Source organism: Nematolebias whitei, chromosome 13 (genome assembly GCF_014905685.2).
Source record: "Nematolebias whitei isolate Nwh7 chromosome 13, NemWhi1, whole genome shotgun sequence".
Lineage (NCBI taxonomy): Eukaryota > Metazoa > Chordata > Actinopteri > Cyprinodontiformes > Rivulidae > Nematolebias > Nematolebias whitei.
This window is the reverse complement of record NC_056510.1, coordinates 14,870,646-14,895,862: the sequence shown is the minus strand read 5'-3', so window position 1 is coordinate 14,895,862 and position 25,217 is coordinate 14,870,646. Positions and strand designations below refer to the sequence as shown.

Genomic DNA, 25,217 nt, shown 5'->3' with positions numbered 1-25,217 from the left:
ATATATATATATGAATTTAAAAAATTATTATTATTTTTTATTTCAGACAGCTACCTGCAAGATGTTCAAGAGGAAGACGAAGAATCTAATCGTGGTTCAGGAATTGCCAAAATGCTGGAGCTGTCTGGATGCAGTCAGTCTGACACCAGTAATAGTGTTGGAGAGGAGGCTGAGATGAGTAGACTGAGGTCACCACTGGATGACCTTCAATCTCAGAACACCATGTTGCAGGATGAACTCACCCTGCTCAGTAATGTAAAGGGAGAGCTTGAGGCAGAGCTAGAGAGGACCAAGGAGGAGTTTCAGATGGAAAAAGAAGAATTGGAGTTCAAAATCAACGAGCTGCAGATGATTAATAGTCCTTCCATCGAATCTGTTGTGACCCTAAAAACTGATCAGGGAGAAATAAAACACCCGGTTGTTACTTCAACCAATGACCAAAATGCCCTGAGTTTAGAAGAGCAGACAAAGCTGAACGAGGAACTAATAACTCAGTGTGAGGTTTTGATCAGAGAACGAGACTCCGCAGTAGCTGAGTGCCACCACATGAGAGGCATTCTTCAAAGTGTGGAGACTGAACTGGGTGAGAAGACCAAAAATTTTGTTCAACAGTACAATGTCATGAAGGAACAGGGAGCTAATACCGTGAGAGACCTCCAGGACAAGATTGAGCAGCTCAGTCAAGAGAGAGATGAGCTATTAGTGAGGATGACCGAGATTACGAAGGAGAAAAACACCCTGGTGGACAATATGCAAGACCTTCAGCAGAAGCTTGAAGGTTCCTCGATTGAAAATGAGAAACCTCTGTCATCTGTGGAAGAACAAATCCCTTTAACCTGTGAGCTAAAACAGTCTGTGGAGGATCTGATGAGGAAGAATGAAGAAATCTTGTCCCAGCTGAAGATGAAGGAGAACATGATTCAAGATTTAGAAGAACTACTCAACACACTGACTGAAGAAAGGGATCAAATGCAAAACCTGCTAAAGCTTAAAGAAGACGAAATGCAAATCCTGAATGATGAGAAAACAAAAGACGTGGAGAAGCTGCTGGAGGAGAAAGCAAGAGAAGCACTTTTGATTAGAGAAGAAAAAGAGAAAGTGCTTGAAAACCTAAAAATAAAAACTGAGATTGAACTGAAACATTTGAATGAGCAGAAAGAAAAGGTGGAGGAGAGTCTAAAAGAAACGCTGGTGATCCATGAGGAGAAATGCTCCACTTTGGATCTGACCATCAGCGAGCTCTCCATAGACAAGTCCAATCTCTTTCAGAAACTGGAGCAAGCTTTATCAGAGCTTTCCAAGGCTCAGGAGCACAGTGAGCTCTTGCTCTCCAAGCTGACAGAGCTGGAGGCTCAGGTGGAGCAGAGGTCATCTGAAAAGCAACTCCTTGAAGCAAAGTTGAAGTCACTGACTGAGGAGGCTGGACAGGCCTCTGCTTCTGTGCAAACATTGAAGGAAAACCATGCTGAAGTGCTCAAAATGTCCAGGGATGAAGTTGAAGAGCTCCGAACACATGTTGATGAGCTGGAGAAGGAAAGAGGACTGTTAAAGAGCAGCATTGAAAAGGCTGATGCTGAAAGAACAGAGGAGGTTCAACAGGACCTACAGGCTCACATCACAGACCTGGAAAAGGAGCGAGACATGTTTAGAAGCAACCTTGAGGAGGTGGCGAAGGATGTCGAGGGGCTGCAGAAAGACCTGCAAGACATGAAATCAGTTAATGCGAAGCTTGTTGATGAGAACCAGGAACATCTGGCTCATATTTCTCTGCTTGAAGGTGAAAAAGAGTTAGAGGAGGAGTTGAGGAGAAAGATGAAGAACATGGAAAGAAACGGCAAAGAGCTCGAAGATCAGCTGACGGAGAAGGACTCTCTTATGTCACAGCTGAGGAGCGAAATAGCGTCTCTACAGGTAGGTGGAGCGTCCGACTCGTGTCACAAAAAATTTCACTAGTGATGCTCAAGAGAATAGAAAATAAAACTAACAGTTTTTATTGTCTACTTTTGTCCCTCTCTTTGTTTATTCACTCTCACAGGAATCTGCTGCTCAGTCCGTTTCCTCTGAGGAAAACGAAGTCAGTGAGATGACGAAGAAATTAGGTGAGACGTTGGCTCTCGCCTGTTATTTCACACAATACGTGGTTTTCAGAACACTTTCTTTGCTCCATTTCGTCATTCAAATAGAAAACGTTCATTCCGTAACTTCCTTTCCCCTCAGCTCTTCTGACAAACGAAGTGAAAGAAAAGGATGAGAAGATGAATAAAATCAAGGCAGTTGCTGTTAAAGCAAAAAAAGAGTTGGACAACAGTAAGAAAGAGGTAAAGTGAAGAACTGCATTGCATCTGTGGCCGTCTCGTTAACAAATGTCCAACAACACCATGTACATGATCAGGTTTATGTTTTATCAGTGTACTGTTCCAAGGGCAAGAGATGTATAGATCAAGGGTTGTTGAAGATTCACTTGAACATAAGATGGACCACAGCAGAGTTCATCCACTATGATTCAGGTCTTTTATGCAGCAGAGTAAACTTACTGGAACAATAAAACAAACGAGCAAAGCATCGTAGTGTTGTGGCTTTCACACCCATTTAAAAAAAAAAATTTTTTTCAAAGTAAAAGCTGAATGCAACAACAAGTAAATGCAAAGCTGTATACAGCATTAATGCAGAGAGAATACAGTACTGTACTGTGTTTGGGCTCTTAGTTTTATGATGAAACAACTTTAAAGCTGCCCAAGAGTTTTTAAAAGAATCCTTTCCTAACATTTGAGAGGACTTCTCTAATCCTGAGTATGATTTCTGTCATCGGGTTTGTAAACCAGATAACTAGCACCCTTATCAGCCATATCATTCAACACCGTTTTTAAAGTCTTTGTTTAACAGTCTACTTTTGTCATACTTTATTCCACATGCAGTTCATTTGAATCATATGTTTATTAAATGATGCATGATTCCTGGTGTCATAACAGTTTAGCTATTTCAAGCCAGTTTCAGACTACAGCTTATTTTTATTTTTAACTTTACAGTCTAAATTAAATCACCTCCATTAGTTTTTTTTTTTTTTTCTTGAAATAAAACATCTTAATATGAAATTTAATCTTTATTATCTCAACCCCTTTCTTACTTCAATGAATACAAATTGACTATTGATAAACATCCTTAATAAAGACCCACCAACAAAAGTAGGAACACACTCTTGCCTCCAGTTACGTATTATATAGATCAGATATTTCTTACTTAGTTTACAGATGAGTAACCACGCTTGGCTAAAATTGTAATTTACTTCATCTTTTCAGGTTCAAACTCTCAAGGAGGAAGTCGAGTCACTGAAAGCAGAGCGGGAGAAGATAAACAGCTCTATGAAGGATATCATTCATGGTGCTGAAGGCTATAAGGTAAGATCTACTGGGTTTAATCAAGGCTCAAAAGAAATTCCAGATCTGTCAGTTCGTAGGAATTATTCAGTATTCAAAGCATAAACTATGCAAGTACTGAAAATACTAATAACTTAAGTACTATTATAGTCTACAATACTATTTTTGCCTCTTACTGTGTCCACTTTTGAATCAAGTCTAGGGTTGCCAACCTCAGTAAAGTGAAATGGGAAATGCATATTCGTCCAACACAGTTTTTAAAGTTATTAACGAAAACACAACTTTTTTATTTATTTTATTTTGGCATATATGTATATAAAAACTTGAACGTCAAGATGATGGAAATTTGTAAGATTCTAATCAGAAAGTAATTTAATCCTACCACAACACTTTTACATGTAATATTTCCTAAAATTTGCAATAAAATGAAACTTTAGTGAAAGAAAAATAAAATGAGAAAAAGATCCTTCCAGCATCCAATAATTTACTGTCAATATACAAATAAAAAAAAACAGCTTTCTTGTACAAATGTGTTTAACTTATAGTAATGTTTTAATGTCAAACAGTGTCTCCAAAATTGTTTTAAAATGTAAGTTTGAGTCTGGAGAAGTATGGGATTTCAAAATAAAAAATGTGTTAGAATTCTAGACTATTAAGCGCATAAATTGTATATATATAAATATTAATAAATACAATATTTATGTATTATAAACTGGTATTATCTGCTATACTTGTGTTTTATTAAAGAGTTTAACTGTAGTGATGCAATCCTTCCCACAAGCCCTCTGTGGTCGATCTATGCTCAGGTGTTCCGTGTTTTCTGGGTTCATTATGTCACCTAGAAAAATCCCTTTAGTCGTATTTACCACTAGTTTTAAACCTCGACTGATCTAACACATGATAAAAAAGTAGGACTTTAAAGTACTTCCTGCAGTAAAATTAAATGTAATTTAATCAATGTCAGAACACAATGCAGTGTTTACAAAGTTCCTTTTTTCTATTTTTCCTTTGTACATGTTTTCAAAGAGCAGAATTATTAATGTATCTGGTATATCAGATGGAAAGCTTAGCTTTAATCCTAACATAATGTGAATAACTCTAATGTAAAACTTACAGATTTGATTATACATTTATTTTGCCTCATGCATTTCTTAACATTTTGTTGCTCATTGGCAAGTGGAGGTTTGCTCTCGGTAAAACGTAATATTATTCCCAGTGGGCTCCATAAACAGCCCCCCAGACTGTGTCGTGCTTTAAAACTGTGTCTCCACTAAAGAGGAAACCGCTCTGTTGTGTCTAATGAGAGTTTTGTCCCAGAGGTGAAGGCAGCTGATATCTGAGAGGCATCGTGTTTGCCTTCATTGAGGAGTTCAAGAAATGAATACTGAAGATTTGCCTGTGTGTGTTTGTGTGTTTGTGTGTGTTTAGAACCTGCAGATAGATTACGACAAGCAAACCGAGCAACTGGATGGAGAGCGAGAGAAGGTGGAGGCGGCCGAGAGACAGATTGCTGAGCTGACCAAACGACTCAGCAGTGCTGTCACACAGGTAGCTCGGGCACACACACACACACACACACACACATTACAGAGAGCCAGCAGACAAAATGCTCTCAGCATCCCGTAAATCTAAGCAGTACGACTTTACCCAGCAATGCTTATAGCATAACTCAGTTTCCCTGTGATTTACAGGGAGTCGTTCTAGCCAGCGACACTTTACCCAGATAAATCTGGCAGGTGGGCGCCCACAAACAGCCCATCAGATGTGACTGGGTGAGCAAGGGAGAAATTGTTTTTATATATATATATATACTCCTTTCACCAAAGCTCATAACTGTCTCTTTCCAGTGAAAGGACAGGCAGGTAAATGGAGCGGGGTATAGCCTCCATCTGTTGTATGCTAGTGCATTTTCTGAGGCGCAGCTTTATTCTCATAAGCGCTCATGGTTCTCGAGGTGCGCACACAGCAGCTAGTTGGGGATCTCAGAGTACATCCCAACGTCTCCGTTTACCCATCATATGGTCGGCGTTTGGCTGACAGCTGATTGGCGAGAGCTGCCGCTGATGCCGGTCGAGAATACTGTCTAGAGAAAGCCCACAGAGCCCGCTGCTGTCAGCTTCGCATGGATGGATTTCAGAAGTGTCACGTGTGTTTTGTGCTGGTGTGGTGCGTTTGTCTACAAGCATATTTCTACAGAAAACTTGCCAAAGAAAGAAAAGAACAATCCCTTTTCTTTTTATTATATTTGACTGGATCATTTGATTGATTCATATACTGTTCGATTTGACGTATGGCTGTCTGAGAGACATTAAACGAGTGAGGTTTTCTTCACTTTTGCAGAAGGAAACACTGAGCGGTGAGAAGGAAGATCTACTAGCCGGTCTGGAGACCATGAGGAGCACCATGAGGCAGCTGGAGGCCAAGAACCAGGAGCTGCAGAAACAACTATCAAGTCTGGACAAAGACCTTATAGTCGAGAGAACAATCAAAGAACAAAAGCTCAAGGTAGAAGTTCTAAACATTTGACTGATTCCTCCTATACATGCATTTATATTACATTAATTTAATATAATAATAATAGAACTGATGGGTTTTCTTGTCTCAACAGGAATTGTCATCTGCTATGAAGGAGGTGGAGGAGCTGACAGCGCAGCTCTGCAAGCAGCAGCAGCAGTCTCAGCAGACCGCTCAAGAGCTGGAGCAGCTTCGCAAGGTAGGTACCCAAACACACAAGTGCTTCTCAGACCCTAGTGTGTCTCAGAGGGCCTATCCAGCCAAGAGACTGAGCTGCAATGGCCGTCCTGGAGTTACAGTGGCACTTCACATAGAGAGGGATCCGCTTTAGCCCACAGAAAGAGAGTAATCTTTCCATTAGTGAAGACCTACATATTGCAGCAGTGTACAAGAATGATGCCCAGGGGTGCAGCTTTGTCTTGGGCCCATTTTACTAATTCTTCCAGAGAAACAGAAACTTAGAGGCTGATACTGTAGGACAGGAGCGTCCATATGTTTTCATAGGTGGGACTGTTTGGATGAGGAGTCTTGGGTCAGAAATTTTTGAATTTAAGAAAAGAAACGATTTTACAAAGTGTGATTTTTATTTTTCCCTCTCATTTTTAAACTCTCAGCAACTTGAACAATATTTTGGAGAAAGTTAAAAGTTTAGTTTAAATTATTGTAGATCCAGAATATTAGGAGCCCCATAAACCCTAACCTTTTATTTATTTATTTAAATATTTAAATTTATTAGATTTTTTTAGGCCTATTATTTGTGTTCTTGTGCTTGGAAAGTTCTTTTTTTTTTTTTTTTAGAGACAATAAAAGGAGTAACTAACTGTTCTTTAAAAAAGGAGTAGAACTTCAATCACCTGTTTGAACCATAGACGGCCCAAATGGGTCATCAAAATTCTGAAAAACCGTCCAGCTGGCAGTCGCTAAAACAGATTCATGGAAGGTTTGAAGGGACACTGATAAAATTGATCAACTTGTATATCAATGATACCATTTTATATTCTTTTAAAAATGTCCAATTTCTCCCAATCAGTTATTTAATCAAATGAAATTATTTTCTTTGAAAACACGTTATTTTTAGCCAAGTTTTATGAATTATTATCCAAAATGCTACTTTTTGGTAGGTCAGTGAAGGTTTGTTGTAGGATAAAGGGATTACCTATAGCTAAGTATAACAGCGCTCATTTTGTGAAGATTATTTTAATCTGTTTTGCTGTTAAACCTAAAAATGTAAAAAGTGTCACCATTAAATCTAAAAAAGGTCTACATCTGCATCCACCTCTTAAGCCGGTCAAAATTATACCATTCTTTAATTGCAGTCGTGGGCCTCACATAATCACTCCAAGGGCCGAAAATGGCCCTCGGGCCACACTTTGGACACCCCTGCTCTAGGGCATTTCTTTAAATGGTACATGGCATTCTAATTATTTTTTCTGTTTAAAAAAAAAGACTCAAAAAATTATATTTAAAAGTTGTACGTTGAAACATTCTGAAGAAGCTAATCAATTAAGACTTTTTATTTTTTTATTTTTTTGTAAAAAATACATAGACAGTCATCTTAATTGATTTGAACAGTTCATTCCAAAAAATGAAAACATAACTTGGAGACTAATGTTGCAAAAATGTTTTACTTCAAATCTGAAATTGTAATTAAGCCCTTTTCCCATGAGCTTGGATCAACCCAGATGGGTTCAGAGGCTTTCAAATGGGTGATCCTACCCACTTCCAGCTCGGTTCTTAAGACCTACCCATCCGAGGAACCAGGCAAGCTGCGCTGAGCTGATGATGTCACGTCAGCAGGCTGCAGGCCATCGATTGGCCAGGGAGCCACGTCACTGGATGAGTCACGGCAGTAACTGCTTCCAAACCATTTTCTGCAGCCAAACTGACTTGCTGAACAGCTTTATTTACTTTATTTGTCAAGTTTTAGGATGTTTAAGGGTCACATCCTAAACTATTAAGGTTTTTATTTTTCTCAAACTGTGTTGGTATACAGCCTAGGAAATACTGTGTATGTACTTGGCAATTAGCTGGTACTTCCAAGGTACTTGCCAGTACCTGCTACATATCAGGTACTTACAGTTGGGCTGTTTTTCTTCCAGTGTGTTTTATAGTCACATTTTTAGTAATGTATTTCACACATTTGACTGAGCAGAGTGCTGTTTAGTCAACCATGCATCAGGTCTTATTCATGTATTTCCTATAAGTGTGTGTGTATCTGCTTTAAATAGTAAATGGTAAATGGACTGTACTTATATAGCACCTTTCTATCTTATTTCAAGATACTCAAAGCACTTTACAACACAATCTGTGTCCTCATTTACCCATTCATACAGCACTCTACTAGATCTCTACAAAGTTAATTAAACAAATTATTCTAATGAGATTAATCAGAGCTTTAGATCACATTCATACACTGATGGGACACACATCAGCGGCTATGAGGGGTTCAGTGTCTTGCCCAGGGACACTTCAGCATGTGATTGCTGGTGGATTCTAACCCCCAACTCTCGCATTGGAGGACGACTGCTCTAACCACTCAGCCACAGCCGCCCAACAGAAAACCTTTAACAGAAAGGTCTTGTAAGTGGGAGACTTGGTTTGTTTTCAGGAAACAGAGGCTCTGCTTCTAGTCCTGCACATAAAACACTTGCATTTCCCCAGAATGGGATCAGCTCTCGGTGAAACAAGCTGAAACAGCACTGCACTTAATCTGTTCCCAAACAACACACCTATACAGTAAAAAAAAAAAAATCTGTCAAATTTGTTTTGAATAGGTTCTGCAAACACCTGACATGAGATAAACAAATTGAATTTTTTTTTCAGTTTTTCTGAACATTTTGCTCAATAACTACATTTGTCTTTAAGTCTTCCCAGCTTTTCTCACTTCTGACTATCGGGTTCTGTGTTTGCCACTAGGAGGCACAGCAAAACTCCCTGCTGGGCATGGAGATGGCCGACTATGAACGACTGGTGAAAGAACTAAATGGCAAACTCACTGAGAAAGACGAGTCTGTGGAGGAGTTAAAAGTTCAGATAAGGACCCTCACCCAGAAGGAGGAGACACTCAAGCAGGAAATTGGTACAGACTGCCTGTGCTTGTGTAAAATGTTTTTCCCCATTAAAGAAAGAATTACACACATTTACTCTTACTTTTTATCACACAGAATTATAACATTTTGGCAGTAATCACACTGTAGTTGGGTTCTAGCAAGTCTCCACAGTTAGGTCCAGATTTGTTTAACATTTATAAGAAAATTAAATAAAATATTAAAGGATTTAGAAGCACAAGTTTGCTTTTGCAGATCGTAAACATCCATCGTTTATGCAGATTTTTAATAATTTTCTCTCTATCGTGTTCACGTAATTCTAGCGCCTTCTGTTTGGAAACATATTTTTATAATTCCACCATTCTACACAATCAAGTTTTGTAATGGCAGCAAAATACCAACCATCTAAATATCTCTGAATCTTTTTGTGTTGAATTTGCCGTGCTGCTTGTGTGCACACGTCTGATATTATGTGTCTCCAGAGGCTTTGAAGTCCCAGCTGGACCAGGAGGGAGAAAAAATCATGAAGATGAAACAGCTGCTGGTGAATACGAAGAAAGACTTGGCGGATGCTAAGAAACAGGTCTGTGTGTGTGTGTGTGTGTGTTGGTGCATCCCAAAGGAACCTCTGTTACTGTGTAACGTTGCTGCTTGATGAATGTAAATAGTCTTTTGCAGTCATGTGTAGACATGACTTACAGGAAGGCCTTGAATATATTGTGAACAGTTGATCATCTTTCTGTGCTGACAGTCTTTCATATGTGTATGTGTGACTCTGTCCTCCATTCCTTCCTCCCTCCCTCCCTCCCTTTCCTTTCTTCCTCCCTTCCTTCCTTCCTTCCTTCTTCCCTTCATTCCTTCCTCCCTTTCTTCCTTTCCTTCCCTTCCCTTTCTCCCTCCCTCCTTCCCTTCTCTTTCCTTCATCCCTTCCTTCCTCCCTTTCCTTTCTCCCTTTTCTCCCTCCCTTTCCTTCCCATTTCTTCCTTCCTCCCTTTCTTTCCTTTCCTTTTCCTCCCCTTCCTTCCTTCCCTCCCTCCCTTCCTCTCTTCCCTTTCCTTTCCTTTTCCTCCACTTCCTTCCGTCCTCCCTCATACATGCAGGAGAGCTCCCTGATGATGGTGCAGGCATCTCTGAAAGGAGAACTGGAGGCTAACCAGCAGCAGCTTGAAAGCTCTAAGGTAACGAGCTAAGAACATCCAAGAAATAAACGCCTCACTGCTTTACTCGTAATTAAAGTACAGACTATGGGATATTAGGATTTTGCTCATGCACGGGGCACATTTTGACATGACTGTGTGTTTAGATTGAGGTGTGTGACCTGACCGCCGAGCGCCATCGTCTGCAGGAGCATCTGAAGTCTGCACTGGAGCAGCAACAAAGAACCAGCAGCTCCCTGCAGCAGCATATCCACAGTCTGCAGCAGGAAAGAGATTCTGCCAAGGTGCTCAAGTTAAAGTTTCTTCTTTTGAACTGTATATATTCCCTCTAACATCTTGGCTGGAAATGAATAATGATGGTGGACTGCTTAAAAAAAAGAACCAGTAACCTTTCTGGTATTGAAGCTAAATGAGACATTTTTCAGAAATTCTTGGCTTGGACTCACTAGACATGATTGATAAATGGTGTTGCAAGTAATGACTATTTTCATTATTAATCTCTCAATTATTTTTAATTAACTCTCAAATTTTTACAATGTCAACAGTATTTCCAAAAGGACATTTGTCATGCTCCAAGTGCTCAATATGACAGCTACTAATAGCCTGTTTGTATGACAATCAACTTAAAAGTAAAAACTAAACGTTGTATATAGATTAAAGGAACAGTAGGATTTTATTGTGTAAAGTTCTTATCGGCAGGTTAGTGTCTTACCTACAGAAAACAACAGTTGACTTAAATCCAGATGTGTTTGTGATTGGTTGTTGTTATCCTGATCCTGTATATATTTATTATTTTGGCTTCTTTACTTCTTCCATACATTTTTCTCCATCTTTCTTGTTCCACAATTTTTGAGCTATTTCAACAAATCATAGATCAAAATGTTCAGCTCCTTCAGGAGAAGGCAGCTATGACATTAGGTATTGGTGCAACTTTAGCTTTTTGAGATATTTAGCCTTTTCTGACACTTATCTCATAGAAAATGAATTGAGCTCATTTTCCATCCTTAAGATCTTTAGATCTGTTTACAATCTTTTACTGCTCCTTTCACATTTTGTTCTGGTTCAGCTTCTTTCAGCTTCCTTGTGCAAACTGAAACTTTTTTACAGCCACTTTCATCAGTTTTTCAGCTGTTTTGCGCTCTTTTCAGAATCATTCATCTAATTACAAAATTTTTGTGCTTCTTCTGCCTTCTTCCAACTTGTTATGCTCCTTTCAACTTGCATGTATTTATGCAAGTTTCAGCTTTTTCTGCTATTTCAGATACTATTTAGCTGTTTTTATGCTTATTTTAGCTTTTTCAGTTAGTTCCACATTTGTTGCACCTGTTTCAACTTTTTTCTGCCTAATTCAGCAAATTCCTTCTGGTAAATGAAGGTTCTTTCGGCCTTTTTTTTCACTACGATTCAGCTGTTTTTGTAAATTTCTGCTTTTTTCAGATAATTTCCACTTTTTGTGTTCATTTCTGCTTCTTTCAGCCTTATTTGGCACAATTGTGCTTTTCCCACGTCCTTTGGTAATTTTAGCTTCTTTCTGCCTTGTTTAGCTTCCAGTACTATTCAGCAGTTTTTTTGTTTTTGTTTTTGTTTTGTTTTTTTCAAATTTCTGCTTTGTTCAGATAATTACCACTTTTTTTTTCTTTTTTTTTCAGCCAAATTAGGCACAATTGGGCTCTCTCCCTTTCTTTCTGGTAATTTAAGCTTCTTTGCTGTTTCAGCTACTTTTCAACAATTTCTTTCTAATTTCAGCTGGGGGTTTTTTTGTTTGTTTTTTTTGCTAATTTACAAATTTTTATGCTCATATATGCTTTTTTAAACAAAATTTAGCAAATATGTGTTCTTTCTGCTTTCTTCTGCTAACTTAGGCATTTTCTTCCATTTCAGCTACATTTCAGCATGTTTTTAGCTAATTTCAGCTGTTTTTCAGCAAGTTCTTTAGCAATAAGCATTCACACTACATTTTCGCAGGAAATGCAGTTTCTCTAGTTGAAATTAGATTCACAATTCCAAGAAGAATGGAGATGAATGGTGACTTTTCGATGCTTACTAACGTCTAGGATCAGTGATGATGTTTAACTACGGACATATCTGCTGCTCATATCAGCATAGCCGTCAAACGTTTCCATCATGCTGAAGAGATATTTTTGACTCTGTGACTGTGTAAAAGGTCTAACTTAGCTGAGAAGGATAAAACATGGTTTACGCTAAACAATTTTCTAATTCATGACATACAACTATAGTGAGATTTGTGCTGTGGCATTTATTCCACGTCTGCTGTGTTTTAATTCCAGGCTGAACTTGTGGCGACAACGAGCGAGTTTGAGAGTTACAAGGTGCGCGTCCACAACGTTCTCAAACAGCAGAAGAACAAAACCAGCACCCAGAGCGTGTCAGACTCCGGCAAACTGGAGAGGTGAGAGCAACTCACAAGCAATGAGAAACCGCAGTAAGAAGACATGACTGGAACTTTTGCACATAATCTGCAGTTTAGGGTGAAATACTTGTGTTGGTGTTTTCTCTGCTCTCCAGCTCAAGTGCATTGAAAAAACACAAAGTTAAGGAGTAAAGTACCACCTGTTTTCTTCATTTTGAAACCAAAATGTTTGCATTTTTATTGTGTGTTCATCAGGAGGAAAAATAAAATGTACACGGTTATTAATGTACAACAGTGAACATATTTAAGTAGTTATTATGACTCTTTCAGACATAAAAGCTACAAGACTAATTTTGGCCACAAAAGGATGAAAACTTCCAAGTACAATATGTGCTTACAAATACAGTCAGGAAGTTACCACACTGAAGTTTGTGAAGATGAAAACAGCAGAATTCTTTTAAAACTATATTAAGACATTTAGAGAATTGTTTAATTAATGCAGAATTATTGCTTAGTAAGCAATGTAGCTTTATGCTACAAGCTGTATGAATCAAAGCTTCAAGAAATTCACACTGAGGTGCATACAGTGGACAAAATATTACATAAACAACAGTCATAAAATTAGTTAAATCACAAACACTGTTCTTAGTGAGTCAAGGCAGCGCTGTAAGGCTATTCAGACATGTTTTAAAATAGTTTTAAGCTGTTCAAGTGTTAGTGGGTATCCTAAATACAGGTCTGAATTTTAATAATGCACATTGAAAACATTTTTTGTGGCCACATTCAGGTGGTCCGAAGCCCGTTTTTTGACATGTGCTTGTAAATGGTAAATGGACTGTACTTATATAGCACCTTTCTATCTTATCAAGACATTCAAAGTGCTTCATACAACTCTCTACTAGATCTCTACAAAGCTAATTGAACAAATCATTCTAAAGAGATTAATCGGTGCTTTATCACATTCATACATTGATGGGACACACATCAGAGACATGAGGGGTTCAGTGTCTTGCCCAGGGACACTTAGACATGTGACTGCTGGTGGAATCGAACCCTCCAACTCTTGCATTGGAGGACAGCTGCTCTAACCACTCAGCCACAGCCGCCCCTAGTAGTAGTCTGAACATAATCCGTCCTGATCTTTGACTCTTGCAGCAAAGTGTGCACCCTAGGATAAAAAAGTCCTTAGCTGTTGTTTGATTAAAGATAATTAAATTGTTCCTTTTTAATATTTTACATATAGGTTTTTTTTTTCCCTCTCTGCTGAAAGTTTTCTCAGTATAAATGTTTTGTCATGATTTTATTCATGTAGATTACAGGATGTTGTATTGGTGAGTTTCTCTTTGGTTTATTGTTTGCTCTTTGGGGCAGCTGTGGCTAAGTGGTTAAGAGCAGTTGTAATCCAATGCAAGAGTTGGGAGTTCGCAATCACATGCCGAAGTGTCCCTGGGCAAGACACTGAATCCCTCATTGCCTCCGATGTGCGTCCCCTTGGTGTATGAATGTGATAAAGCACTGGTTATTCTTGGTATAGATCTAGTAGCATGCTGTATGATTGGGTAAACGAGGGCACAGATTGTGTTGTAAAGCTCTTTGAGTATCTTGATAAGATAGAAAGGTACTATGTAAGTACAGTTCATTTACCATTTACCATTTTGCTCTGATTGTTTCTGGACTTGTTGTGGTCACGTGTGCTGTAGTGTCCTGTGTCAGTCGGAGGACAACAGTCTGTTATGTTGAATTATATTCACTTAAATAACACAGAGCTGTTGTTAAACTCAGTAAAGTGGAGGGAACAGCTGTCAGTGCACTCCGATCTTTAACATGCTAAAACATTCATTATTTGCTCTGAACGAGCTTTGTGAAACTTGATCAACAAATCTGAAAACCCTCTTACGGTCATTAGAACGTGTGATGTGTTTTGCAGGGAGCAGTTGTCGTCTCAGGTTGACCAGCTGAGGATCAGACTGGCAGAAAGTCAGCAGAGCCTTCAGAGCAGCACCGCAGAACTGCAGCAGCTCCAGACTGAACACGACACTCTGCTGGAGAGGCACAATAAAATCCTTCAAGAAAACGTGACCAAAGAGGCTGAGCTCCGGGAGAGGTGGCTTTATTTATTGTTTTTTAAATTCTGTTTTGTCTGAAATTTGTTTTTTTGCTACATCTGATTGAATCTAACATTGTTTTTGTACGTTTGTAAACTTTTTCTTTCATCCTTGTCTCTGTCTCCAGGCTTTTGTCGCTGCAGTCGGACAACGTGGCCCTACGGTCCGACCTGTCCCAAGCTCAAGTGGATCTGTCCTCCCAGGTCGAGGCCCAGCGGCAGACCTATAGGGAGCAGCTGAGAAACCTGCAGGATGACCACCGAGCCACCGTGGAGACCCTGCAGGGACAACTGACTCGAGTCGAGGGGCAACTCTTCAACCTGCAGAGCCAGAACAGTAAGCTTGGAGGGGAACTGTATGCTTGAGCTGCCTTAACATAAAACATTTGTGGTAACGGGCAACGTAGCAGCTGCAGACTGGTGGCTCTCTGAGGTCTAAAACAACAAAAACGATCCAGAAAGTAACGCAACGCTAGTCATACTGCAGTCATTTTAAAATAAATCATATAAAGAGATCCTTCAGAGCATCAAGTAGTTTGCAGTGTTGATGTTTTCTTACTGTTCCATTCAGTGAAAGGAATGATGGAGGACAGAAAGGAAACAGAGCAGGGGGTTATCTGTGTGTTTATGAGTGGAGCAGCTCAGAGAACTCATCCATCACCTCCCACACAACTGCCCTCCAGAGTCAAACGACAAAAACACAGTAATGACTAGGAAAGGCAAGCGTGTGTGTCTGTGTGTTTCTTCTCCGTCACGTCATCAAGGCCAGGTGTTGGCTGGGCTCCTCAGCCATGTTCCCGCCTCACAGTGTGGCAAACGGCTCCCTGTGGCATCTGGAGGGACTCATCATTAGTGGCTCACACATGGACACTAGGATCAGCCCATTATGTGTGGTGGGGGGTGATACTCCTGTCTCTAAAGTCATATTTGGTCATTTTCACCACTACATTTAAATTAATTGCAGCTAAAATGGAGGTTGATTTAGCATCTGTGTGTTTGGTTGGGCCATAAAACTACTGAGCTCAGTATCTTTATAACTCAAGTGTCTCAAACATTGACACTGATTTGTGTTTATTGCCATACTCATTTTAATTTATTCTTTATTTGACCTTTTAAGGAGTACATAAACGTAAATAATTACATTTTAATTTACTGGTAGAAAGTTTAATCTAAAAACTCAACTCCTACATGTGTCCAGTTAACCACTGTTTTTGTCTGTCCAAACAGGTCTCACTTGTAAATGAGTCTTCGAGGCTCAATGTGATTTATCTGTTTAAATAAAGGTTGAATGAATTAATAAAAGATGTAGTTTTATAACTTATCAGGGATTTTTCTGAGTGATTTTTCTAATATTTAGGATCTTCATTTTGCTCTAAATTAAGATTCTTTCCCAGTTTTAGTAAACCTTTCCAGTAGATCTTGGTGTGCCAATAAACAAAGTGACCATTCTTTAACAGCAACATTTTTCACATTTTTGATCAAATAAAAACACAACGTTATTTATTGTTTCAAGCAGGATAGTAGGAGGGATATTCTTTTAAGTGGGCTATTTTTCCTGTTGTTTTCAAGAGTTTGTGTGTTGGCCTGGCAGATGTTAACTGTTCCAACGTGTCCCTCTACTGGTCTAACTTTATATAACCATTACTGTTGAACCTCACTAGAGAAGTGAAGGGAATGGTTGATTCAGATTTTTTTTTAATGCTGCCATCGATTCATGAATCAAAATCGTATCTGGTGCTCACTCGTGTCTCAGTTTCAAAATACAGACGACCAGCTCATAGGAATCAATTTTTTTGTTGATACTTGTATAAGTTTAAATAATCCATGAAAGCTTTTTTTAACAAATAGGCATAAAACTACCTTGTAGTAATGCTTTTATAGCTTTTTACTTAACTAAAATGTTGTCACTCAAATGATTTAATGTACTTGATTAAAGTACAAGGTACTTTAATCAAAACCTATTAGTTTTAAAGTGTTAAGTAAAATGTATTTTTTATAGCTTGTATAAACTCACACTAAATAAAATGCAAATGTCGTATGTTTTACCATGTCCACAAAAAGTAACTTTTTTTTCCTTTTTTATTTATACTCAGACTCTGTACTGGTTCATTCCAGTCGTAAGCCCCTGGCTTCAGACCCTCAGCGCAGAAACGCTGATCAGAACCAAACGGGGTTGACTTTCAGCGACCTCCAGTCTATGGCCAGGGAGGAGGGAGAGGGTATGGAGACCACAGAGACTGAGAAATCCTCTCCAGCTCTTGCACCCCTATCCTCTCTGGAGCAGCTTCTCACATCCCCAGACCCCAAACAAGGTGTGTTTAAAACAACAGGTGCATTTATAACAATAATTGTTTGTTAAAGCCATTGGATATTTAACTTTATTTTAGCAAAATGCACAATATACCCTTTTGTAACACAAGCAGAACAAACTACAGTAATAGTTCTCTTAATCCAACATTAGTCGGTATAAAATCTGATTTGGCAGAAGCTAAAATTTAACACCACACATACACATCAATAATAAAACATATTGTTTATGCAAGGTAGGCTTTTAACTTTTATATGACTTTGGTATCCTCTCCAGAGCCTTTTGTGTGGACGGTGGAGCCAACCAAAGAAGAGTTATCTGAAAAGCTGAGCACAGCCACTCGCAGCATGGAGCACATGAACAGCCTCCTGCATGAAACTGAAGCCACCAACGCTGTTCTCATGGAGCAGATCACAGTATGTAGAAGAAAAAAAATCAAGTTAACTTTTATTAACACCTGATCGTGTTTCACTCATCTCCAAAAAGCCAAATTATGTTTTTATGCGTGTGGCCAAAATACAATTACTGGATGAATTTTGATTAAACTTCTCATTAACTTTTGAGTCAACCCAATCCAAGATGGCTGCCACAGCTAACTCACCTTAGACACACAAGTACATATAACTGTCATTTTCAGATTTTGAGCTCAAATGTGGTGTGGTAGTAGCTGAGACTGATCCTCAACACACATTCTAACTACTAATATGTTGCACAAGATTTTTGTTGTAAATTTTCCCATTAACCATTTAGTCAACGCTTCGCAAAATGCCTCATGGACCACTAAATAGATTTTAGTGAAACTGTTGGGAAACCGGCATGGTGGCGCAGTTTGTAGAGCTGCCGCTTCTCAGCAAGAAAGTTGACGGATCGAATCCCGGCCAGGAACCTTTCTGGGTGGAGTTCTCTCTGTGCATGTGTGGGTTTACTCCAGTTTCCTCCCAGACCAAAAACATGCATGTTAGGCTGATTGGTAACTCTAAATTGTCCCTAGGTGTGAGTGAGAGAATGGTTGTCTCTTAAGCTGCTTTGCCATTAATAAGTGCGACTCCACTTGACTCATCTTATCGGTTCTTCTCAGGTGTAGGTGATTTGCCACTGTGACTTGTTTCTCCACTCTGTGGGTGGGATCGTCAATGTGGACGGTATTATAACTGGTCATTGTGCTTGAGCCTCTTAACTGTCCTATAATCGGACTTCCAATTTCTTTATCTTATCCCGGCACTGCTTGTAAGTCTGGGCGTAGCCATACCATACCATCATCTCCGTAAATGTGCTCATTTCTTGTGGTGTGGTCCGTCAACGCGATCAGAGGAAGTGACGGTTCAGATGTAGTTTGCAGTTTTGATGGGCGGGTTATTCAGTGACGTAGCTGCGCTGGCCAATCAACAGCTACTGTCTGCTTATGTCATAATCGGCACCTCGGAGCAGTCTGCTCGGAACCTCAAACAAGATGGTCCCATAAACCATGCTAAGGTGGGTACCGGCAGTGGGCAGGCCCTTAACTGGTGCAGAACCGATGAGAGTTGAGACAGTAGCAAAGTGTCATATGTGGGTGGCCTTGTGATGGATTTGCGACCTGTCCAGGGTGTCCCCCACCTCTCACACGGTGACTGCTGGATATGGGCACCAGTGACCCCCTGACCCAGAAAGGAAGCAGCAGGTAAAGATAATGGATGGATGTTAAGAAACAGTTATTAGATGCTCATTTACAATTGAGAGAACTTTGAGTCATTCCAATTGAAGATGGATGGCACAGCTAACCCACATTAGCCAACTAAATCATGGCTTTATCTCTGTCAGTTTTACAGATATTGAACTGTGGTAGTAACTGAGTGACCTTCAACACATGCATCTTAATATCTCATAAAATTGTGAATTTCTTTCTTTTTCAACGCCACAATTTGTCAGCATCATTTCATTTGATGATCTTAGTCTAAAACTTCAAAGAATGCTTGACCTTTAATTATAAATACAAAACTATTCAAAATGTCACTTTTTATTCATTTAAATTACTTTTGAATGTGTTATTCATTTAAATTACTTTTGAATGTGTGTATTGCGTAACAGATGTTAACATGATACAAACTTAAATGAGCTCAAACTTTGTTTAAATTTATTTATTCGCTTGAAAAGAAACTGTGCTATGGTAGCATGGTGGTCAGTGCTGCAGTAGAGTACAGGTTGCATCTGAAAGAGCATCCAGCATAAACATTTGCCTAATCTTTTATGTGAGCTTGTTCACTGGCGATCCTTGAAGAACTGAAGGGAGCAGCTGAACGAAAACATATGTGCTTGAAGATAAATAACCAAAAACCCAGTATGAGGAAGAGTGGAGTCTGCCACCTTTTTTCAGCTCTAGTACTACATATTAAAATGGCCTGTAGGCTCCCACGGTAATATCAAACAGCCTGGCATTGTTCACAGTTCCTTCTTTATCCAGAAGAAAATAGAACCTGTATCCTTTGATTTTGAGGGGGATAAAGGAGGGAGATTCCTGTCTGTGGGCATGACAGGCCACCTGGGAGAGAGGGACTGTCATTGTCCTGCCTCGTCCGGGACCCAGAGGGGACTGTGTGCAAACTGTCACCATCCTCCCACCCTTATGGAGGACCACCTTATTGACAGAGCGCAGACAAAACAGAGCTCCGAGCCCGGCTATCCCCGCACCTATAACCAGGCATCCCAGCGTGAAGCCGTACCTCCAGGAGTTTGAGCCCAAATTCATCTCGAAACTCCACATCCCGGCTAGTCCGGTGGTGGTGGGCGCCCTGGCCTTCCCCTTAGCTCCGCTCGTGTCTTTGAGCTCTGTGTAGGCGAAGTGAGACAAATACGTCCAGAAAAGAAGCTGTCCTCCGCAGAAGGCCGAGAGAAGCTGGAAGAAGCGGGTTTTGTCGTGCTGGAACAAGGTGACGTCCCTGGAGGGTTGGGTGGAGGTACAGAAACTGCGGCGGGGTGCCGGCAACCTGCGGCTTGTGTTGATAAATATCCCGTAGAACAGTCCGGTACCACTGCTGAGCCGGGTGGACACGCTGCTGGTCGGTGAAGTCTCCGCCGACTTTGACGCAACGAGCCGAACTTTGTGCTGAATGTTACAGAGTCTAAACTGGCCGCTGTAACGCTCCAGAGCTCCACACAGAAGGCGCTCCAATCCCATGTCTCACTGTAAAAACCTTCCTGAGACTAAGCGACAATAAAGTACGGCGGTCCAGATACGTAAACTGAGTTATAAATCTTGTTTTGAACGTCCTTTTCCTCCTCACTAGAACTTACAGCGAATGGGCGCCGCCATATTTGTTACGTACTAAGATCTCGCGAGAAAAACTGAACGAGATTTGCTCAGCTGTTAGTTACGCTCAGAACTCTATAAAGAGCTCCCTATAGGGCTCTGGTTACGCTGTACAGAGCAACACAAACAAAATTGCTTTTATTTTAGAAAACAAAAAAGCTCCACAGTATACATATTATTCATTAAGCTAAATTTCTACTACTCAAATGAAACAAAGCAAATAAATTCTCATCAGTCTCTGATTTTAGAATAATTTAAAATATTCACTTACTATATTAATGCAAACGGAGTATTTTTTAAGGCTAAACAAGATTGAATTTATTTATTTATTACTCTTAACCACATAACACAGGCAAAACACACAGTATTTAATTTAAATGATGCTGTTTGTTCATAAATTAAATGAAACAATTTTATTTATTCATGTTTTATTTTATTGCTTTAGTGTTACAAGTTTTACCCCATTAAGTCGATCCACATTCTCTCAATCATGTTGCATTGAAGTATTTTCTCACTTTGTCTTGTGTTAAGAACATAGTTAAAATCCTGCTTTATTTGTTTACTTTTTTCCCTCTGACTTGTTCTTAATATTAATAATTTGTATGTGTATGCTTTAAATGTACAATATTTTTTCCTACCTGCCAGCTGTTGAAGAGTGAGTTGAGACGTTTAGAACGAAACCAGGAGAGGGAGAAAAGTGTGGCCAATCTGGAGTACCTGAAGAACGTTCTGCTGCAGTTCATCTTCCTGCGTTCTGGCAGCGAGAGGCAGGCTCTGCTTCCTGTTATTCACACCATGTTGCAGCTCAGTCCAGAGGAGAAGAGCAAACTGGCTGCTATCGCACAAGGTACATAATGAGTGAATAGTTTGGATGATTTGTCTAAATGTGCCAAAAAATTTAATTATACTAGTAAAACAATAATTGAGTGCATGTAAACACTAAGTATTTGAGTGTATATAAACTCGAACTACATATCCTTTGATTATTGATTATTAGTTTTGATTATTATCTTTAATTATTTGTTACTTTCTGCAGGTGAGGAGGAGGTAAGTGGGTCTCGAGGCTCCGGCTGGACCTCCTACCTCCACAGCTGGTCTGGGATCAGATAGACTTGGTGACCAACCAAATCATCTTAAAACACTGGGAGCACATTGAAGTGGCATCACTGAAGTCTTTCCTATGATATTCTGTATTCGAGCTTCAAATAGTTAAACTGGGGCATTAAATATATTATTGGGACAGAGTAAAGGGGACCAGAGAATGTATTAGAGTGGGTTTGTGGTTGAGAGAACTGATCTAAAACCTTTGAGAATGGATGTGATAACTGTGATAATTTTCTGTCTTTCTTAGTCTTATTACCCTGATGGTGATATTAAAATAACACATTCTTGAAGTGGGGCTTATAAGGTGTAGGGCATCAGAAATAAAATAATATTTATGTATTGCATTATATTTTTAGTCTTTATAAGATACATGTACACAGATGTCAGTTTATGAGATTAAGGATTAATCGACTATGTATTGACTGAAACTAATTTAAGGCTGTAGGAACTGAGAGTGCTTAAGGTGCTCCTAGTGCTCCTCCTAGTGAACGACACAAAGTAACATCAGAAATGCAAACGGATTGAATGAATGAGTAAAATTAGAAAAAACACATAAGGTGTTATGTAAGTTTATAATCAAAGTATATTTTTATGATAATGACTTGCTTATGGGGGTAAATAAGTTTTCTGTTTGGTCCCTGTTTGGGGTTCTACAGTGTTCCTCTCTACACGGTCTCACAGCACTCCTTGTGTAAAACGTGTTCCCACAGCTTTGCATTAATTAGTTGAAAGATCTTGTCAGACATTTGACTCTTTTGCAGACATCTTTGACTAGTTTGCTTGGGTCCTGTATAATGTGCAGTACATTTTTCTGACTTTACTGCTTTATAAGTCATTTTGTTACAAATCACAATGCTATCAGCAGCTTCAGAGACGCAGAATGTGTTGCTCTACCTTAAAGACAGCAATTTTGCCTTTCATTGGTGGCAGTAGAAACATGCATATGAAATTAGTTTAAAACTAAAATCCTCTCCAAGTTTAACTTTTTACCAGCTTTTGTCTGGAAGGTTAATATTAAATATTAAAATGCCTTAATGCCACATACAGTGGTAAGTGTGTTGGTTTATATTGGTTAATGGGCTGACATTTAATAATCCATTTGTGCAGCCTATTAGCACAACCTTACTGCAGTTACATATAAATCTACATTTCTGACCAACACATACTGTTATATACTTCTATTAGTATGGATTTGCAGTTGTTCACTAATATCTCATGTTTTGTTCTTGTTCTGATCCTTTGCACCTGCAAGTGATGTTTGGTTTGTGACATAATCAATACTTTTATTGGATGAAGGAAGGTCTCGTTGACAGTGAGCACATCTGCTTTGAGCAACACCACCTGTCACATCTTTGGATGACACAATGTTTTCATTATTTTACCATGACTTCTCTGTGGGGTTGGAAAAACGTCTTTGCCTCCTTTCTGTAACTTGAACGCCTTTTCCTCTCCCAGCCAGTGTTGAAGAAACTTTGCTCGTTTGTTTTCCTCATTCCAGCGGCAGCTTCTTGGGTTTCATCCTCCACAAGTGAATGTACTTTTATCTTAACTTTTATATTTATGATGACTGCTGTCATCACAAGCTGTGAGAGATTATAAAAACTGTAAAATCTAAATGTGTACAAATGATTAGATTTAAAATCCTGCCATTGTTCTCTGCATGTACATCAAGAATTACAGAACTTGATTAACAGAATTAAAGTAATCAAAGCTTGTGTTAAGTTGTGCTTAATTTAGAATCATAGTATTCACTGTGTACCAGAGTTTGACTCTAAACAACACTTAGAAAATTTCTAAAGATGTTTTTAAGAGTGCAGATGCAGCTACAACATAACTTTGTAATTGTCTCCCTGACAAATTCAGAATAGAACTCAAAATCTTGCTTCAAACCTACAAAGCCCTCAACAACCTAGCTCCATCTTAAATTACCAATGTTATTGTTCCATATTTTCATAACAGCGCACTTTGCTCTCAGACTGCAGGCTTACTTGCGGTTCCTAGAGTTTCCAGAAGCAAAATGGGAGAAAGATCTTTCAGTTATCAGGCTCCTCTGTTGTGGAACCAACTTCCAGTTTCTGTCTGTGAGGCTGACACATTGTCCAGTTTTAAGACTTTCCTTTTTGATAAATCCTATAGTTAGAGTTGGCTTGTTATGCTGCTATAGGTTTACACTACTGGAGGACAAATTTACCTCATTTCTTAAAATGAATTGTTACAAATGAATAGTTTGAATTTGAAATTATTTATAACTTAGCATGATTCTTGACCTGCCATTGTGTATCTGTTCCTCTCAAACCCAGCCGGTTGAAGCAGACAACTACTTGTCCTGAGCCTGGTTCTGCTGGAGGTTTCTTCCTCATGAGCGAGTTTTTCCTTTTCACTGTCGCCTTCATGCTTGCTCAAGTTGAGAGTCCTGTGATGAGTTAAATTTAAAGTAGTCTGCTCCTCAGATAAATAACTTACTTTTTATATATATGAATGTTTCTGTTCAGTGACTTCTGTTGTGACGACGCTATATAAATCAACTGAATTAAATTGAATTGAATTAATAATCTAAAGTTAAAAAAATATATTGTTCGTGTTTCAATGTGCAGGAAGAACTTAGATCCAAAGAAATGTTAAAACTGTTGCCAGCGCATTATGATCACCAAGATAACTACACGACTGTCTGTCCCTCCCTGACTGATAAAACAATGAGAGGCAGACTGAAAAACAAGCCTCAAAGAAACAGTTGCTGTGTGAAAACTAGACATTGGATCTTTAAAAATTTTGCATCTTGAATCAATGGTAAAAGACTGATAGTTGCACATTTTATGTTTGTACCTACGGTATTATATGTAGGAAGTTTTTCACGTCCTGTATTGAAGAGAAAATTCTGAACTCACTGTAACAGTTTGGCTGTGCAAACTCTGAACTCGGGTTTAAGAGGAAACCATAAGTCTTACTGTGCAAAAAAAGTAAAATCTAATGTTTGTATATGTACCAAAAACTATTGAGAAAAAAAGGGTTGAAAAGATTTTGAACATTTTACACAGCTTAAAAATTAAGATTGACATCAACAACTTGTCGTTAACAAAAAAAAAAAACTTGGGAAAAAGTACTGTGATTGTGTAAAGACTGTTAAAGATACCAAAGTGTCAGTTTAGATGTGTAAAGTCCAACTTCCTGTGACCCGTTCAAATGTTGAACAATGTGAAATATGTCTGAGCGACAGAGCTCTAAGGACGTCTGGGGTTTCTCATGTGATTCACCAAAATCCCATTCATTTTAAAATACTTCATAAAGTTCCAAAAGGACCTTGAATACACAGGATCTGAAGATGTTTAATGTGAGCAAATAAATTACTCTGGATACTCGAAAAGATTAAAGGATGAACCAGATCAAATGTGAGGGCCTTTCTTCCGTCTGCTGCGATGGATGGAAAGTCATTTACGTAAAGAAGGGAAGGGGGAAAAGGGGGTTGCCTTTTAAGGAAATAAATGTGGTTCTGGTTTCATGGCGCATTCAGGGGAGGACACAAATAATAGCTACTACAGGCTGCTGAAAGTAAAAGGTAAACTAAACTTCCTGTGCAGCAGCAGCATCATTAACTCCTTGCTGTACTCTCTCTTTGGCTTTCTCTCTTAACTTGTTTAAATTTATCTGTGTAGTTTATTTTAAAGCTTTTGCCTCGGGTTGTATGTTTTTCCACAGCACCCACCCGTCTTGTTAAACTTCTGTGGAGGTTTGTGGAAAAGTCAGATTTTCCATCCACTCAGAGGGAAATCAGCTGATTTAGGAGAGGATGCACAAACTAAACTGGTGGGAGTCTAATTTAAAACGTTGTTGACTCACAAGAAGACTTTGGAGGGACTTCACAGGGTTGGACTTTTTGTTTCCTGACCATAAAATTTATAAAACTAATTCAGTAAAAACAGGAGGTTGAGCTAAAAGCTGAAATAGACACATAAAA

The 25,217-nt window shown here is 39.1% G+C and overlaps 2 protein-coding genes across 2 annotated transcripts in view; one reads left to right on the top strand and one right to left on the bottom strand.

The window, feature by feature from the left end:
* LOC119419549 (GRIP and coiled-coil domain-containing protein 2) overlaps positions 1 to 21,789 on the top strand; it is a 24,696-nt gene extending 2,907 nt beyond the window's left edge. Inside the window, exons 7-24 of the mRNA XM_037686890.1 lie at positions 47 to 1,911; positions 2,036 to 2,099; positions 2,218 to 2,318; positions 3,297 to 3,395; positions 4,803 to 4,922; positions 5,715 to 5,879; positions 5,983 to 6,087; positions 8,805 to 8,967; positions 9,418 to 9,518; positions 10,036 to 10,113; positions 10,239 to 10,376; positions 12,381 to 12,502; positions 14,391 to 14,567; positions 14,696 to 14,904; positions 16,661 to 16,879; positions 17,152 to 17,291; positions 20,807 to 21,008; positions 21,198 to 21,789. Of these exons, the coding sequence (XP_037542818.1) occupies positions 47 to 1,911; positions 2,036 to 2,099; positions 2,218 to 2,318; positions 3,297 to 3,395; positions 4,803 to 4,922; positions 5,715 to 5,879; positions 5,983 to 6,087; positions 8,805 to 8,967; positions 9,418 to 9,518; positions 10,036 to 10,113; positions 10,239 to 10,376; positions 12,381 to 12,502; positions 14,391 to 14,567; positions 14,696 to 14,904; positions 16,661 to 16,879; positions 17,152 to 17,291; positions 20,807 to 21,008; positions 21,198 to 21,271 (4,142 nt within the window). The 3' untranslated portion in view covers positions 21,272 to 21,789. The remainder of the gene's footprint in view (positions 1 to 46; positions 1,912 to 2,035; positions 2,100 to 2,217; positions 2,319 to 3,296; positions 3,396 to 4,802; positions 4,923 to 5,714; positions 5,880 to 5,982; positions 6,088 to 8,804; positions 8,968 to 9,417; positions 9,519 to 10,035; positions 10,114 to 10,238; positions 10,377 to 12,380; positions 12,503 to 14,390; positions 14,568 to 14,695; positions 14,905 to 16,660; positions 16,880 to 17,151; positions 17,292 to 20,806; positions 21,009 to 21,197) is intronic.
* tmem223 (transmembrane protein 223) lies at positions 19,006 to 20,172 on the bottom strand. The gene has a single exon (XM_037686891.1). The coding sequence runs from the start codon at positions 20,027 to 20,029 to the stop codon at positions 19,244 to 19,246; it is 786 nt and encodes a 261-aa protein (XP_037542819.1). The 5' UTR covers positions 20,030 to 20,172; the 3' UTR covers positions 19,006 to 19,243.
* Positions 21,790 to 25,217: the final 3,428 nt, after the last annotated feature.